At 40.3% G+C, this 16,121-nt stretch overlaps 1 protein-coding gene across 1 annotated transcript in view; it reads left to right on the plus strand.

The window, feature by feature from the left end:
* The window catches only part of SEC11A (SEC11 homolog A, signal peptidase complex subunit), a 50,097-nt gene that overhangs the window by 6,311 nt on the left and 27,665 nt on the right, over positions 1–16,121 (plus strand). The window contains exon 2 of the mRNA XM_073619186.1: positions 12,163–12,272. Coding sequence (XP_073475287.1) covers positions 12,163–12,272 — 110 coding nt within the window. The remainder of the gene's footprint in view (positions 1–12,162; positions 12,273–16,121) is intronic.

The raw sequence follows: 16,121 nt of genomic DNA on the forward strand, positions 1-16,121 counted from the left end.
AATGTCTTATTACTTTTGTGAAAGGAAAAAAAAGAGTTTCCAAAAAAAAAACACCGGTAAGCGACCCCTGCCGCCGCTTCTAAAAGTGATCCAGCGGTGAATCCGCCGCTCGGACCACAATACCGGGGTTATATAGTTGGAGCCATAACCTTAGTATTCCACTGCCAGCTGAGGATGTCTTTTGTCTATGGCCCGGTCAGCAAGTGGTTAAAATACCTATTTACTATAAATATGTTTTAGTTTTCCCTGTAGGAAATAACCCTAAAATGCAAAGCAGACCATTAGTGGAAATGTTCCCTATTGTGAAAAAATAAATCATATTTTGTCTGAATTTGATGTGTTGAAAAATGCATGAGAGCGTTTCCCAAATGACTTGTGTATTGACATAATCGATATTCCTGTTTCTCCTTGTACATTCTGATTGTAATCCTTAAAATAAACCTGTCATGGGAGAAGTATGGGGACTGCCACTGCTGACCTCTTTGTGAAAATTCTGGTTTACTAGCCGTTAGCCGATTCACTGGCTTTAATAAAGTACTGTATGTTCAGCCGATGGTTGGCAATTCCTAGATCTATCAGTCTGTGATTATGGATTCACTTCACTAACAACCAGCTAGTACATTTACGTAGATCCTGTAAGCAATGAACTCAACCTTGCTGCCGTTTTTCCAGGTGGAATGTTTATAACGCAATACAAGTGCACTTTATTTAATCGGAGTCTAAAAACGATCTCTTAACACAGATCATATCATTATCTTGCATTTTTTTGAACTGGGTCCTTTTCTGATACTATATATCCAGTTCATGAGACTGTTTTGAGTAGAATTTATTTCGTAGGGTGGATGAGAGTTGTTTGGTTGTGGTGGCCACCTGTGTCCCATTAAGACTATTGTCTTAATTTTAATTAAATGTGTTGGAGATGTATGTGTGTGTATGTGTGTGTATGTATGTATGTGTGTGTGTATATATATATATATATATATATATATATATATATATATATATATATATATATATATATATATATAATCTCCGTATTACTTTTTTTCTACATTTTTCTAAATTTATTATGTGGCTATATGTGTATATTCAATTCACAATAACTAAGAAATTTTACTTTAATCCTTCTTCTTTCTTCTTCCTTTTTTTTTTCTTCCTCTTCCTTTTTTTCTTCCTCTTCCTTTTTTTCTTCCTTCTTCTTTCTTCTTTCTTCTTCTCCCTTCTTTTTTCTTCTTCTCCCTCCTCCCATCTTTTTTTCTTCTTCTCCCTCCTCCCTTCTTTTTTCTTCTTTCTTCTTCTCCCTCCCTTCTTTTTTTCTTCTTCTTCTTCTCCCTCTACAACATGAGGGCAGACAGTACACTTACAGTACAAATCAATACAGGAGGGATCAGAGGGCCCTGCTCCTTAGAGCTTACAATCTAGAAGGGAGATATATACAACCCCTGGCAAAAATTATGGAATCACCAGTCCCTGAGGATGTTCCTTCAGTTGTTTATTGTTGTAGAAAAAAAGCAGATCACAGACATGGCCAAAAACTAAAGGCATTTCAAATGGCAACTTTCTGGCTTTAAGAAACACTAAAAGAAATCAAGAAAAATAATTGTGGTGGTCAGTAACCGTTAGATTTATAGAACAAGCACAGGGAATAAATTATGGAATCACTCAATTCTGAGGAACAAATTATGGAATCACCCTGTAAATTTTCATTACAAACACTAACACCTGCATCAATTTAAATCTGCTTGTTAGTATGTAGGTAAAGAGGGTAAATCATCATGCAGTGTTGCACAAGATGTTGGTTGTTCACAGTCGGCTGTGTCTAAAACATGGACCAAATACATGGGAAGGTGGTTAAAGGCAAGCATACTAGTAGACCAAGGAAGACATCAAAGAGTCAAGACAGAAAACTTAAAGCAATATGCCTTGAAAACAGAAAATGTACAACAAAACAAATGAGGAACAAATGGGAGGAAACTGGAGTCAACATCTGTGACCGAACTGTAAGAAACCGCCTAAAGGAAATGGGATTTACATACAGAAAAGCTAAAAGAAAGCCATCTCTAACACCTAAACACAAAAAAACAAGGTTACAATGGGCTAAGGAAAGGCAATCGTGGACTGTGGATGATTGGATGAAAGTCATATTCAGTGATGAATCTCAAATCTGCATTGGGCAAGGTGATGATGCTGGAACTTTTCTTTGGTGCCGTTCCAATAAGATTTATGCAGACGACTGTCTAAAGAAAACATGCAAATTTCCACAGTCAATTATGATATGGGGCTGCATGTCAGGTAAAGGCACTGGGGAGATGGCTGTCATTAAATCTTCAATAAATGCACAGGTTTACATTTAAATTTTGGACACTTTTCTTATCCCATCTATTGAAAGGATGTTTGGGGATGATGAAATCATTTATCAAGATGATAATGCATCTTGCCATAGAGCAAAAACTGTGAAAAAATTCCTTGAAGAAAGACACATAAGGTCAATGTCATGGCCTGCAAACAGTCCGGATCTCAATCCAATTGAAAATCTGTGGTGGAAGTTAAAGAAAATGGTCCACGACAAGGCTCCAACCTACAAAGATGATTTGGCAACAGCAATCAGAGAAGGCTGGAGCCAGATTGATGAAGAGTACTGTTTATCACTCATTAAGTCAATGCCTCAGAGACTGCAAACAGTTATAAAAGCCAGAGGTGGTGCAACAAAGTACTAGTGATGTGTTGGAGTGTTACTTTGTTTGTTTTTCATGATTCCATAATTTTTTCCTCAGAGTTGAGTGATTCCATAATTTATTCCCTGTGCTTGTTCTATAAATCTAACTGTTACTGGCCACCACAATTATTTTTCTTGATTTCTTTTAGTGTTTCTTAGAGCCAGAAAGTTGCCATTTGAAATGCCTTTAGTTTTTGGCCATGTCTGTGATCTGCTTTTTTTCTACAACAATTAACAACTGAAGGAACATCCTCAGGGACTGGTGATTCCATAATTTTTGCCAGGGGTTGTATATGCTTATTATTCAGAGGAGCACCACCCCCGGAGGCTTTCCTGACTGCGTTAAATAGCTCCGGCTGACAGTGTGAACAGATTTGTTTTATTGGGTAGGCGTTTTTTATTCCCATTCGATCTGGACTAAATTGGATGAGCTTATAGTGTTCTCCCTTTTTTGTTGATGGTTGGCAAGGCTCTGCATTTGGAGTTCGAAGCTGTCTTCGTGTGGAGCGGGAGCAGAGCTGATCACACTTTTTTTTTTTTTTTTTTTTTTTTTTTTAAGGTTTGCTCAGAAACTGGAGTAGGGCAGAAATTTAGAATGGAGCTGAGTCTAGAGCTGGAATTCTTCCACTGCTCTTTTCAGTGCTACTTCACATGATTGGCATACATGTAAAATAGCATATGTCAGTATGTAATTTGTTTTGTGGTAGCAAAATCAATGGTTCAGTTTTTGAAAAAATATTCTACTTTCTTGGACTTATTTCTGTCTATGCAGTTTTGGTGGACCTCTTTTGTTATACCTTCGTGTGATTGTTAGGCCCCTTTCACACGGGTGGACCAATCGGGACATTCGTTTAGGCTGATTCACACTAGTGCGATGACAGACATCGCATGTGGTTTGCGGTGCAGATCACATGCAATGTCTGTGCGATGCAAATTCAGCCACATAAACTGTATGGCTGAAATCGCATTGCATTCGCACCAAAATAATGCAGGACCCTTTTTTGGTCCGCACTGGAATCATTTGACAGTTCGCACTGCAATCTGCGAACCAATCTGGGGGTGTCATTGCAGTAGTTTGCAGGCGTCAGTGTGAACCGCCGGCGCGTGACACGGTGCAGGAACCCACACTGGAATTGTGCTGGTTCCTGCATGGCATATGTGAACAGAGACTTAGTGATTGTAAACCATCACCTTGTAAAACAACCCATTCAGTTTAAAATGAAATACGAAACATTTTTGAACAGGTCTAAAAAATAATTATAAATACCTTTTTTATAAGTGATCGCATTCCCTCTGTTCTCAGCTGCATAAGAGCTGGGGGGGGGGGGGAGAAACAGCAGCACACTGATCTGCTCACTGAGTGGCGTGTCAGGACAAGTCTGATCATTGGAGAGCAGGCTGAGTTCCCAGCACAGCTAGAGAACTGACCACATTGTCCTCTCCTGCCTAGTGTGGTCAGTTTTTAATAGGAAAGCAGAGGGTCTGACAGGATCACCAGGGATTTCACATAAAGGAAGCAATACAGAGAGAACAGGATACGTTTTCATACAAGTACATGGTACAGCAGGCACATATCAGGAATATGAAGTGTTGGGGTAACAAACACTTTAATTCAATCACATTGACAACAGCATTTTCTTATCAGTAAGCCCCTACCAGTCTTCTTGAATCTGGCTTCTTTTTCTAATTGTTGTTTCCATCATACCCAGAGAAACACATCTGCATCTTTACAAGTTCACTTTTTGAGTCTTTTTTTTTTTTTTTTTTTTTATCTTCATAAGCATGTTATTCAGAAATGGTTGATCATATGTGACCAATAACTGATTCTAAGAGCTCATGCACACATGACGTTATTACAACTGCTGTTAGGGGCGTTTGACGTTTTTTTTAACTGGCTCTAAAAGTCCCTCCATGTTAACTTGTGTCCATGTACCCATAAACTGTCAGAGGTGTTTGGAGGCATCTAGGGGCAGTAAATAAAGACAGCCTGTGGTTCCAGGAGCAGTAAAAACGAAAAACGCTGCGTTTGTTTTTAGGCGTTTTTACATTAAGTATTTTTAATGAAAAAAGCTGGAAACCGCGCAGTAACGCTAATGTAAAAATGCGGCTAATCCTGAAAAACCGGGGGTTTTTAGCGCTGCTGTAGCGCTGACTTCGCGCTGACGTCCTGTATGCATGAGTCCTAAAGGTTGTAGTTTAAAAAATAAAAACCAAACATGTTATACTTGTTATGTTATATAATGGTTTTGTGCAGAGCAGCCCCAATCCTCTTCCTTTTTGGGTACCTGGCTCCCCCCAAATTATTAATTTTTTTTTTTATTAGTAATGGCGGTGATCAGCAATATTTTTTTTTAATTTATTTTTTTTTTTGTGACTGCGACATTATGGCGGACATGTCGGACATTTTTGACACATTTTTCGGACCATTGTCATTTATACAGTGATCAGTGCGATTAAAAATGCACTGATTACTGTGTAAATGACACTGGCAGTGAAGGGGTTAACCACTAGGGGGCGGGGAGGGGTTAAGTATGTCCTAGGGGCGTGTTTCTAACTGTAGGGGGATGGGCTCTGTGTGTGACGTCACTGATCTCTGCTCCAATGACAGGGAGCAAAGATCGAGTGACACTTGTCACTAGGCAGAACGGGGAGATGCTGTTTACAACGGCATCTCCCCGTTCATCCTCTCCGTGAGGCGATCGCGGGTATCCCCGCGGCGAACGAGTCTGCGGGACCCGTGACCCGGCTCACGGAGCTGGCGGCGCGCACGCAATGGCACGGCGGGGAATTCAAATGGATGTACAGGTACGCCCATTTGCCCAGCCGTGCCATTCTGCCGACGTACATCGGTGTGCGCCGGTTAGGAACCGGTTAGACACCGATTTAACCCTTCGATCGCCCTAGGTGTTTAATTCCTTCCCAGCCAGTGTCATTAGTACAGTGAGTGCATATTTTTAGCACTGATCACTGATTAGTGTCACTGGTTCCCACAAAGTGTCAGTGTCAGACTGTCGGCTGCAATATCGCAGTCCCACTATAAGTCGTTGATCGCCACCAATACTAGTATAAAAATTCCAGTATATACAGTGGATATAAAAAGTCTACACACCCCTGTTAAAATGTCAGGTTTCTGTGATGTAAAAAAGAAACGAAGATGAATCCTTTTAAAACGTTTTCCACCTTTTAATGTGGCCTATAAACTGTACAACTCAATTGAAAAACAAACTGAAATCTTTTAGGTGAAGGGAAGTAAAAATATAAAACTAAAATAATGTGGTTGCATAAGTGTGCACACCCTCTTATAACTGGGGATGTAGCTGTGTTCAGAATTAAGCAAATATAGTCAAACTCATGTTAAATAGGAATCAGTACACAACTGCCATCATTTAAAGTGATTAACCCCAAAAAAAGTTCAGATGTTCTAGTAGGTCTTTCCTGACTTTTTCTTAGTCGCATCCTACAGCAAAGGCCATGGTCCGCAACGGGCTTCCAAAGCATCAGAGGGATCTCATTATTAAAAGGTATCAGTCAGGAGAAGGGTACAAAAGCATTTGCAAGGCATTAGATATACCATGGAACACAGTGAATACAGTCATCAAGTGGAGAAAATATGGCACAACAGTGACATTACAAAGAACTGGACATCCCTCCAAAATTGACGAAAAGACAATAAAAAAATATCAGGGAGGCTGCCAAGAGGCCTACAGCAACATTAATGGAGCTGCAGGAATATCTGGCAAGTACTGGCTGTGTGGTACATGTGACAACAATCTCCTGTATTCTTCATATGTCTGGGCTATGGGGTAGAGTGGCAAGATGGAAGCCTTTTCTTACAAAAAAAAACATCCAGCTAAATTTTTCAAAACGCATCTGAAGTCTCCCAAAAGCATGTGGGAAAATGTGTTCTGGCCTGATGAAACCAAGGTTGAGCTTTTAGGCCATAATTCCGAAAGATCTGTTTGGCGCAAAAACAACACTGTACATCACCAAAAGAACATCATACCCACTGTGAAGCATGATGGTGGCAGCATCATGCTTTGGGGCTGTTTTACTTCAGCTGGAACAGGGGCCTTAGTCAAGGTAGAGGGGTTTATGAACAGTTCCAAATACCAGTCAATATTGGCAAAAAACCTTCAGGCTTCTGCCAGAAAGCTGAACATGAAGAGGAACTTCATCTTTTAGCATGACAACAACCCAAAGCATACTTCCAAATCAACAAAGGAATGGCTTCACCAGAAATAGATTAAAATTTTGGAATGGCCCAGCCAGAGCCCAGACCTGAATCCGATTTGAAAATCTGTGGGTTGATCTGAAGAGGGCTGTGCTCTCAATCTGCCCTCAATCAAGCCCTCTCAATCTGACAGATGTGGAATGTTTTTCCAAAGAAGAGTGGGCAATTATTGCCATGTCAAGATGTGCCATGCTGATATAGACTTATACCCAAAAATACTGAGTGCTGTAATAAAATCAAAAGGTGCTTCAACAAAGTATTAGTTTAACCACTTCCAGCCCAAGGACGTCATATGACTTTCAGTGGGGACATCTGAATGAAGCCTGCAGCTACAGGCATCTTTCAGATATCATCTTTTAGAGCCGGCAATTCTGTTCCACAGCTTGATCGTTCTTACAGGTGACGGGAGGGGACATCCTCCCGCCGCCCTCCAAGCTCTCCCGTGCCATCGGGGACCCGGAGAAAGAATCCGCCGCCGGATGAAGAGCATAGAGATTTCATCTCTATGACCGTCGGAGGCCCGGGCGCGACATTATGACTTCACGTCCGGGCCGCGGTTGTAAACAAAGCTGCAACCGCAGCTGGAAAGCATGGGATCGTTTCGTGTGGTTTTTTTTTTTTTTTTATCTGACGAATTCCAGTCTGGAGGAGAGATGTGGGGTCTTGTAGACCCCACATCTCTCCATAATGAGGACCTGTCCTGCACCATTCCTATTACAAGGGATGTTTACATTCCTTGTAATAGGAATAAAAGTGATGAAAAAAAAAATTAAAGAGAAAGTGTATAAATAAAAAATGAAAGTAAAATAAACAATAATAACAAAAAAAATTATTTTAAAGCGCCCCCGTCCCCGTGTGCTCACGCACAGAAGCGAATGCACACGTAAGTCCCGCCCACATATGTAGACGCTGTTTAAACTACACATGTAAGGTATCACCGCGTGCGTTAGAGCGTGAGCAAAAATTCTAGCACTAGACCTCCCCTAACACTAAACTGGTAACCTGTAAAAAAAAAAAAAAATTTCAATCGTCCCCTATTGAGATTTTTAAGTACCAAAGTTTGGCGCCATTCCACAAGTATGCGCAATTTTAAAGCGTGACATGTTGGGTATCTATTTACCCGGTGTAACATCTTTCATATTATACAAAAATTGGGCTAACTTTACTGTTTGGTTGTGTTTGAATTCACAAAAGAGTTTTTTCCAGAAAAAAGCATTTGAAAAATTGTTGCGCAAATACTGTGTGACAAAAAAAAGTTTCAACGATTGCCATTTTATTCCTTAGTGTTTTTGCTAAAAAAAAAACACATATAATGTTTGGGGGTTCTGAGAAATTTTTTAGCAAAAAAATTATTTTTACATGTAGGGGAGGGGTGCCAAAATAGGCCTGGTATGGAAGTGGTTAAGGGTGTGCACACTTATGCAACCATATTTTAGCTTTTTATTTTTACTTCCCTTCATCTAAATGATTTGAGTTTGTTGTTGTTTATAGGTCACATTAAAGGTGGAAAAAGTTCTGAAATTATTTATCTTTGTCATTTTTTTACATCACAGAAACCTGACATTTTAACAGGGAAGTGTAGACTTTTTAGATCCACTGTATAGCGGCGTTTGTAGACACTTTAACTTTTGCGCAAACCAATCACTATACGTTGGGATTTTTTTTTTACCAATAATATGTAGCAGAATGCATATTTGCCTAAATTTTTGAAGAAATTTCTTCTTCTTTCTTCTTCTTCTTTCTTCTTTTTCTTTCTTCTTTTTCTTTCTTCTTTTTCTTTCTTCTTCTTTCTTTCTTCTTTCTCTCTTTCTCTCTTTCTTTCTTTCTTTCTTTCTTTCTTTCTTTCTTTCTTTCTTTCTTTCTTTCTTTCTTTCTTTCTTTCTTTCTTTCTTTCTTTCTTTCTTTCTTTCTTTCTTTCTTTCTTTCTTTCTTTCTTTCTTTCTTTCTTTCTTTCTTTCTTCTTCTTCTTCTTCATTCTTCTTCTTCTTCATTCTTCTTCTTCTTCATTCTTCTTCTTCTTCATTCTTCTTCTTCTTCATTCTTCTTCTTCTTCATTCTTCTTCTTCTTCATTCTTCTTCTTCTTCATTCTTCTTCTTCTTCATTCTTCTTCTTCTTCATTCTTCTTCTTCTTCATTCTTCTTCTTCTTCATTCTTCTTCTTCTTCATTCTTCTTCTTCTTCATTCTTCTTCTTCTTCATTCTTCTTCTTCTTCATTCTTCTTCTTCTTCATTCTTCTTCTTCTTCATTCTTCTTCTTTATTCTTGTTTATTCTTCTTTCTTTCTTCTTCTTGGTTTTTTTTTTTTTTTTTTTTTGTTAAAACCCAATTGCCACCAAAAGAAATCTCTATTTGTGAGGAAAAAGGACATCAATTTCATTTGGGTACAGCGTTCCATGACTGCACAATTACCAGTTTAAGTAATCGCACAAAAATGCTTAGTTATAAAGGGGGGTAAATCTTAAGGAGGTCAAGTGGTTAAAGAGACCTTTGCTTAAAATAGATGACCACACTTCTTTAAACTCCTCTTTTCAGACCCTGGGAATCCTGTTCAACAGATATATAGATATATATATATATCTCTATTATAAGATGCTGCAGTCCTCCATAGTCCCATTTCTTTGAACACCAATCTTTGAAGATGTTTAAATGAAAGCAGAGCAGATTTCATTTGCATTCATCACCTTATCACCAAATTCTTGTTTACATGCAGGATATCTCAGTCTGTCGAAAGCTCCTAATGATCTATCTACTCATTTGTTGCAGGTTGTCACACATTTCTAAATCCAACAGCAAGTGACAATAGATGTAGCTTTTATTAAAATCTCGAAACTTCAGAGGAAAATAGGAACTGAGAGTAGCCGCTCAGTAAATGAATAACATCAGGGAGAAGACGTGTCATTTTTACATGATTGACTCGCTCACAGATTACCTCTAGCATATATTGGTTCCCCAGACTCAGCTGACACATTCCATTCAGATATTGCCTCCTAAATTTGAAATATGTGTATAGCTATAAGAGACATTACTTTATGAACTGATGAAACGTGTCGACATCTGACACCTCGCCCTCTTGACCATGTTGATATGGATATGTAGCTCTACCCTGTCTTGGGCCTGGTGCATGGCATTCCTTCCCTACCAGTAATTGAAAAAACAATCGGTGCACATGATGGGCAACCTGGGCTGGATGATCACTCAAAGCATTTATTCTTGGAAATACTGTTGCTGTACAGTTACAGTAAGCTTAAAGTAACTATTACATTCTCTGCCAGGGTATGCTGGAAGCGCCTGGATTTGCAGCTTTGGGCGCAGTAAAAGCATGGCACAACCTCCTAATTTTACAGCCCTCCAACCACAAGTATAAACTAGGCTAGAATGCTCCCTCATGCTTCCTTCGTCATTTCCGACAGCTTTCTCCAGGCCTTCTGGCACTTTATCTCCACACCTCATCTCTTCAGTCAGCCAATCCTTCTCTTTGCAAATTGCTTCCCTTTTTAAAGGGGTTGTGAACAGGAAAAAAAAAACCTGCAAGACAAAGGCATAATGAGCTAGTATGTATCGCATCCTTGCTCATTATGAAATATTTACCTTAGATTGGCTCTGTTTCAGCGGTCCCTGCACAACGCTGTTGCCGGCCACATTTCTCCCGGAGTTATTTCCGGGTTCGCGGGCTCCGGCGCTGTGATTGCACAAAAGAGTTAAGCCGGCCATAGATGGTTCAAATCTCAGCTGGGCCAGCAAGGATTCGAAACATCATAGGCAGGCTGATTTGTACCCAAGTTGATCCATTGATCGAATTGGGTGCAACCGGCATGTAAGATTTTTACATGCAGCTATAGCCACTAGCAATAATCATTGTGTTCTCCCGGCAGGGACAGCTCCCCATGCTTCCTGCCAGGAGAGCACAATAGTGCTGCAGTTAGAATTGAGCAGTTTTCTTTACTGCAAAATAGTGTCATCTATGGCCTGCAATTAGATTAGGATAGTGTCTTATCTCCCAGATATCCTCTCCTTTTTCTTTCAGTAGCAGCAGCTCTTGTAAAGCTTTCTGTTAGCTGTTCCCTCTAGCTGAGCCAAGACATACAATCAAGGCTGGAAATGCACACATTTTAATTCCAGAAAGTGACATATCGTTTTTGAGGCTAAACAATGGGGGAGAATTCTCATTAAGGAAATGGCTGCGCTGGGCTTCAACAAAATGGCAGCTTCCAACAAGAAGAAACTGGAGCAATTCTGGAGGAAATTACAGCACACACTAATTTTATCAAAATGTTATATAAAATGTATAATTCATGAAAAAATCCCTCCTAATATGAGGCCAAATAAATAAAATTAACAATTTTATGAAGAAAGTCCAACGTGCAAAAAAGGTCATATGTGCAGAAGGTACTCTTGAATGAATAAAAAGCAATGCAAGTGTTCACGTGCAGCCACAATCTTCACCACTGTGCACACCACTGAGAAAGATATTTAGGCTGCTTACCAGATATTTAGACCTCTGATTACAGGAGGTATAGCATCACTTTGGCTGACAAAACCACAATGGATGGAAGGCTTCCTCTGATCCCACAATTAGCCAGCAAGCTTCCATTAATACTGTATTGCTGTCATCCAAAGCTGCATCAGACCGACAAATCCCCTGAGTCAGTCACACCAAGGTATCGCGTGTAAGAGGAAGGGGTGCAGTATTTTAAATCAGTTTATTGGGGGGGAAACAAATAACTGCTCACATAGATAGAAATAACATCAGCATATCTCTGAGATCGTGTCCAGCGCCCCAGTGGGCACAATGACATAACTACTCTTCCCTATGCGTTTCGTCCAAACTGATATAGTTGCTGGGAAAATGGAGATTAGAGTATGTGTACATACGTTGGTCCAAGCTGGAGTATGTAACTATGTAAAAAAAAAATACCTGGAGTCCAGCTTCATTTATTTCTAAACCAGTAAGCCCAAACAGGCAAACATATCAGAAAAGTCACTTGACCTTACCTGTATACTTGTTCCAACTTTTGGGTTAAAAGTACTGAAGCAAGTGGTTAGCATGACACCCAGATGAACAACATCAGAGATAGAGGTCAGCAGTGACAGCTGGTTCATCTTAATACTGGTTTCTGTCATTATTTGCATTCATCTTTATTTTACTATATGAAAAGTATTTTGATCGGTGACCTCATAAAAGACAGTAAAAAGCATTGTGTTCTTTTCTTTTCAGCTGTACTATCAAGTGTTAAACTTTGGTATGATTGTATCCTCTGCACTGATGATCTGGAAAGGTCTCATGGTAGTCACTGGCAGCGAGAGTCCTATAGTTGTTGTTCTGAGGTATGTATAAGTATCAGTGCTTTTTATATACTCAGGGTGTTATGTTACTGTGAATTTCAGTTTATGATCTTTGTAAAGATGTTAGATTGCAACAATGCTATCCCCAATATTTGCCACCTTAAGAAAAAAAAAAAGATGTTGAGAAACATGTCTGGAGTTGTAAACGTTGCAAATACATTTTCTATTAAAGTGGTTGTAAACCATTACCAGTGAAGTAACTCAGGTGATACACAGAGATGAAACCTATCCTACATGAGTTGTACCTGTCTATTTGCAAAGTGCTGAATTATAGAGCTTGTTTTAAAGTTAAGAAAAAAGGGCGGAGAACTGAAGTTGCACTCTGCAGAGCTCAGTGAGCCGAGCTCTGAAAGCCGATTGGAGGCAATGGACCCTCTTCCCTCCACACAACACATAAAAACAGAGCTGAAGCTGTCAATCAGCTGGAGATCCCTCCCCTGTTACCTTTTATCTCTTGGTGTCATGAAAGCTTGTCAGAAGTGATTCCTGCTGATAGAGGAAGGAAGCAGCAGACAGGAATTACACTTAGTGCTCTGGATTCAGACAAGTACACACTATAGAGGAATGTGCTTTGTTCATATTTCATGTCTGAGGGTTACAACCACTTTATAGTTTTTTGTGTAAAATTATATCGGATCACTATTGTGCTGTTAAAGAGGAACTCCGTCTCCTATGTAAAAATTAAAAGTCAGCAGCTACATGAACTAGTAAACAGCCACTCACCTGTGCCACAGTCCAGCACTGTGCTCCGCCCAGCCGTTTTCACCCTGTGTTCTCTCTCCTTGGCTCCGGCATCTTTACTATGGGCACCCGGCTGTGACAGCTTGCAGCTTCGCAGGCGGGTGCCCACTGCACTGCACACTGGATGGTCCCTCAGTCTTCTGGGACCTGTCACGTGTCCGAGAAGACTGCAGGAGAGAGGTTGAGAGAAGAGCTTTCACTTCCGATCGCCTAGGTGGTCAGAGCAGAAGTGGGAGCGGATACACGCTCGCTCCCAAAAGCTCCATTTCATAAACCGGAGTGAGGTGAGGAAACCTTAGAGGAACTGCAGTCTGCTCACATAATTTGTAATAAAAACATCTTTGCCATTCTGAAGCTTCCCTCCAACCACTTTGCATATTATTATTTTATATATACTGTGATTCTGTACTTTTTACTAGACAAACAGGAAGTGGCCTGTAAGGTATTTACTGGCAGAAAAAAAAAGTTTTACTATCCAAAGTTAAAACAACAAGGAGAAGATTTAATAGATGGAAGGTTGAAAAAATGACTAAAGTTAAGCTTTAAGGCAGCACTTCCCCTTTTGGGTGGAGCGCCGCTTTAAAAAGATTTGTGACTGCAAAACACACAGCCTGAATAAATTGCAAAGATTTGATATCTTGGCCAGAACGGTGCATTTCACCCAGAAGTTTTTCTTAATTATTTTAATATTCTTCACTGCGAAGTACTGATTCCCTTATTAGTGTTTAGCACTGATGATATCAGTCATACAGGGAGAGATGGGGACTTGATGTTGCAGCCTTTTCAAATCTTGCCGATACACGAGGAGTGAACTCGTCAAGTCTAAGCTTGCTTACTACCTTCCCCTTCTCTGCATAAAAGAAGCCTGACATGATATGTGTACAGTATGTAGACTGCTATTGCTGAACTCTTCCTTTATTTCCTGGCTGTCGTCATGCTATGATATGACTAATACTTTGAGTAGTGACACTTCACAAGCATGAAGATAATGAATTTTGACTTTTCCCCTGTTGTGAATTGAGTGCCTGCTTTGGTTAGCAGATTGCAGTGGATTGTGGAGAATAAACTGTGTGTTGGTGGTTGAATTCAGGGTAAGATGCAATGCAGGATAAAGTCCCTTTTTCAATATATGTAGTGCAGTGAATCGACAGGCAAGTTATTTTTTTAAAGTACACTTGTCATATTGTGGTACAAATCAAAGTGGCACCACAGTTGTGTAGCAGGCTTCCTCTCCAGCCATGTCATACATTTTAATTTCCTTTGCTGCCTCTCTGGGCTGTCTCAATAGAATGTTAAAGTGAAAAGAAGTATTTCTATACTGCTAGGCCCTCCATACATTACCCAACACAGCATCATCCCCTGCCGTGCGCACACACCCCTGATAATACCTGGTCTTGTAAATAGAACAGGGAGGCACTGAGCACTGCATTCTAGGAAGAGGGAGCTGAGCACTTTGCCCCATAGAAGTTTAGCTTTTTTTTGGGCTGCCATGGTACAGAGGCATGTTTTGAGCCATGCATCTGTGCTGGTTTATTATAGCGCATGACCTGTTTCCTTGAAATGTTATATTCTATAACTCTTCTATGCCTCGCATGGTGTGACAGTCTCAAGTACAAATAGGCCTAAGGGAAATTTATTTTTATCAAAGCAGATAGTTCTCTCTGATACACTAATGTAGGAATGTTATCTACAATATCTCAGCACTGTATGTATATAACCTTGATGAATACCTTTACTAAAATTCTCCTAATAATGGAAACCATCTATGCTTTTCTAAAATACTGAAGAACTGTTTTAACAACCTCCGAACTGAGCCCGTAAACGGCTGTTTTGAAAGTATATGGCCCAGGAATCGTGGGACTGCTGCTCCTTGCATCTCCTTAAAGTGGAACTTCCACTCTTTCTTCTCCGCTATTTTTATTTTGGGGTGGGTGGGGAAGAGGTAACTAGTTTTCTCCTCCGTCCGCAACCTTCTGTGACTCATCGCTGGTCCCAGAAGGCTGCGGCACCATTCACTAAGCGCAGTGTGGCTCTCACATGCGCAGTGGGCTGTGAAGCCACAAGAAGTCACAGCTGGCTGCTCAAAGTTAAGATGCTGTGAAGAAACTGGATCGGGTGAGTACAGCGTTGGGTATCTGTTTATTAAAAGTCAGCAGCTACAGTTTTTGTAATTTTTAGGCTTCATGGTACACTACAGCTCATAAACTTGAGTTTTGGAGATCTTGGCATTTTTTTTCCAAAGTTCCTAAAGTCAACTTCATAAAAGCCTATGTGTCAATGTACACATAGGCTTTTAGTAGAATTTAGGAGCTGCTGCGGTTAGGGGAGCTTCAACCTCTCCCTCAACCTTCCTTTTCTGAACGCTGAAGAATCGTGTTCACGATAAGAACGTTTTGACTGCGGTCAAAGTAATCTATGTGTACATGAAGCCTTAAAGAAATGACTAAAGCTCCTCATTAACCTCTTGCCGACCTAGTAATGCATATGTGTGGCAGCAAAGAGAGTGCCGCACATATGCATCCGTTGGCAGCAGAGTTTCTCCACTTAGAGTGCACTTAACCTTGTATTCCCAGCACTTTGACCGAGCTGTCAACAGCTCCCAGTCTCTATTAATGATCAGGAGCCAGTGGGACTGGCTGCCAATCATGTGACCCCCTGTGACAGACAATCTCAGTGGTCCTGTGATCAGGCAGACCTTTGACTAAGGCGAGTGATGTGCATGGGATGGCGTGGAAAAACCCACCCTATTCCAGCAGAGAAAAGTAGGATGGGTGGAGAGGCGTGATCGTCCTCGAGAGGGTGAAGGTCCTCTTTAAGTTAGCCAATGCATGGTATCACTTTCTGTTACGAGTCAAATGGTTTTTTTTTTGTGTTCTAAAGGGAAATAGTTACAAAATAAAAAGCCAAGTAGACCATGGCAAAACCGTTCCAACAAAATACATAAAGGTAGCCAAAATAACACCTGGCACGATATATATATGACCGCTACATATCTTCCCAGAGTAAGGTAAATGGAAATGTTCAGTCATTGGGAAAACCAGCTTTTTAATAGCATAGGAACCAATAAACGGGTGTTAGCAAAATGCAGAT

This window comes from Aquarana catesbeiana, linkage group LG03, assembly GCF_042186555.1.
Source record: "Aquarana catesbeiana isolate 2022-GZ linkage group LG03, ASM4218655v1, whole genome shotgun sequence".
Lineage (NCBI taxonomy): Eukaryota > Metazoa > Chordata > Amphibia > Anura > Ranidae > Aquarana > Aquarana catesbeiana.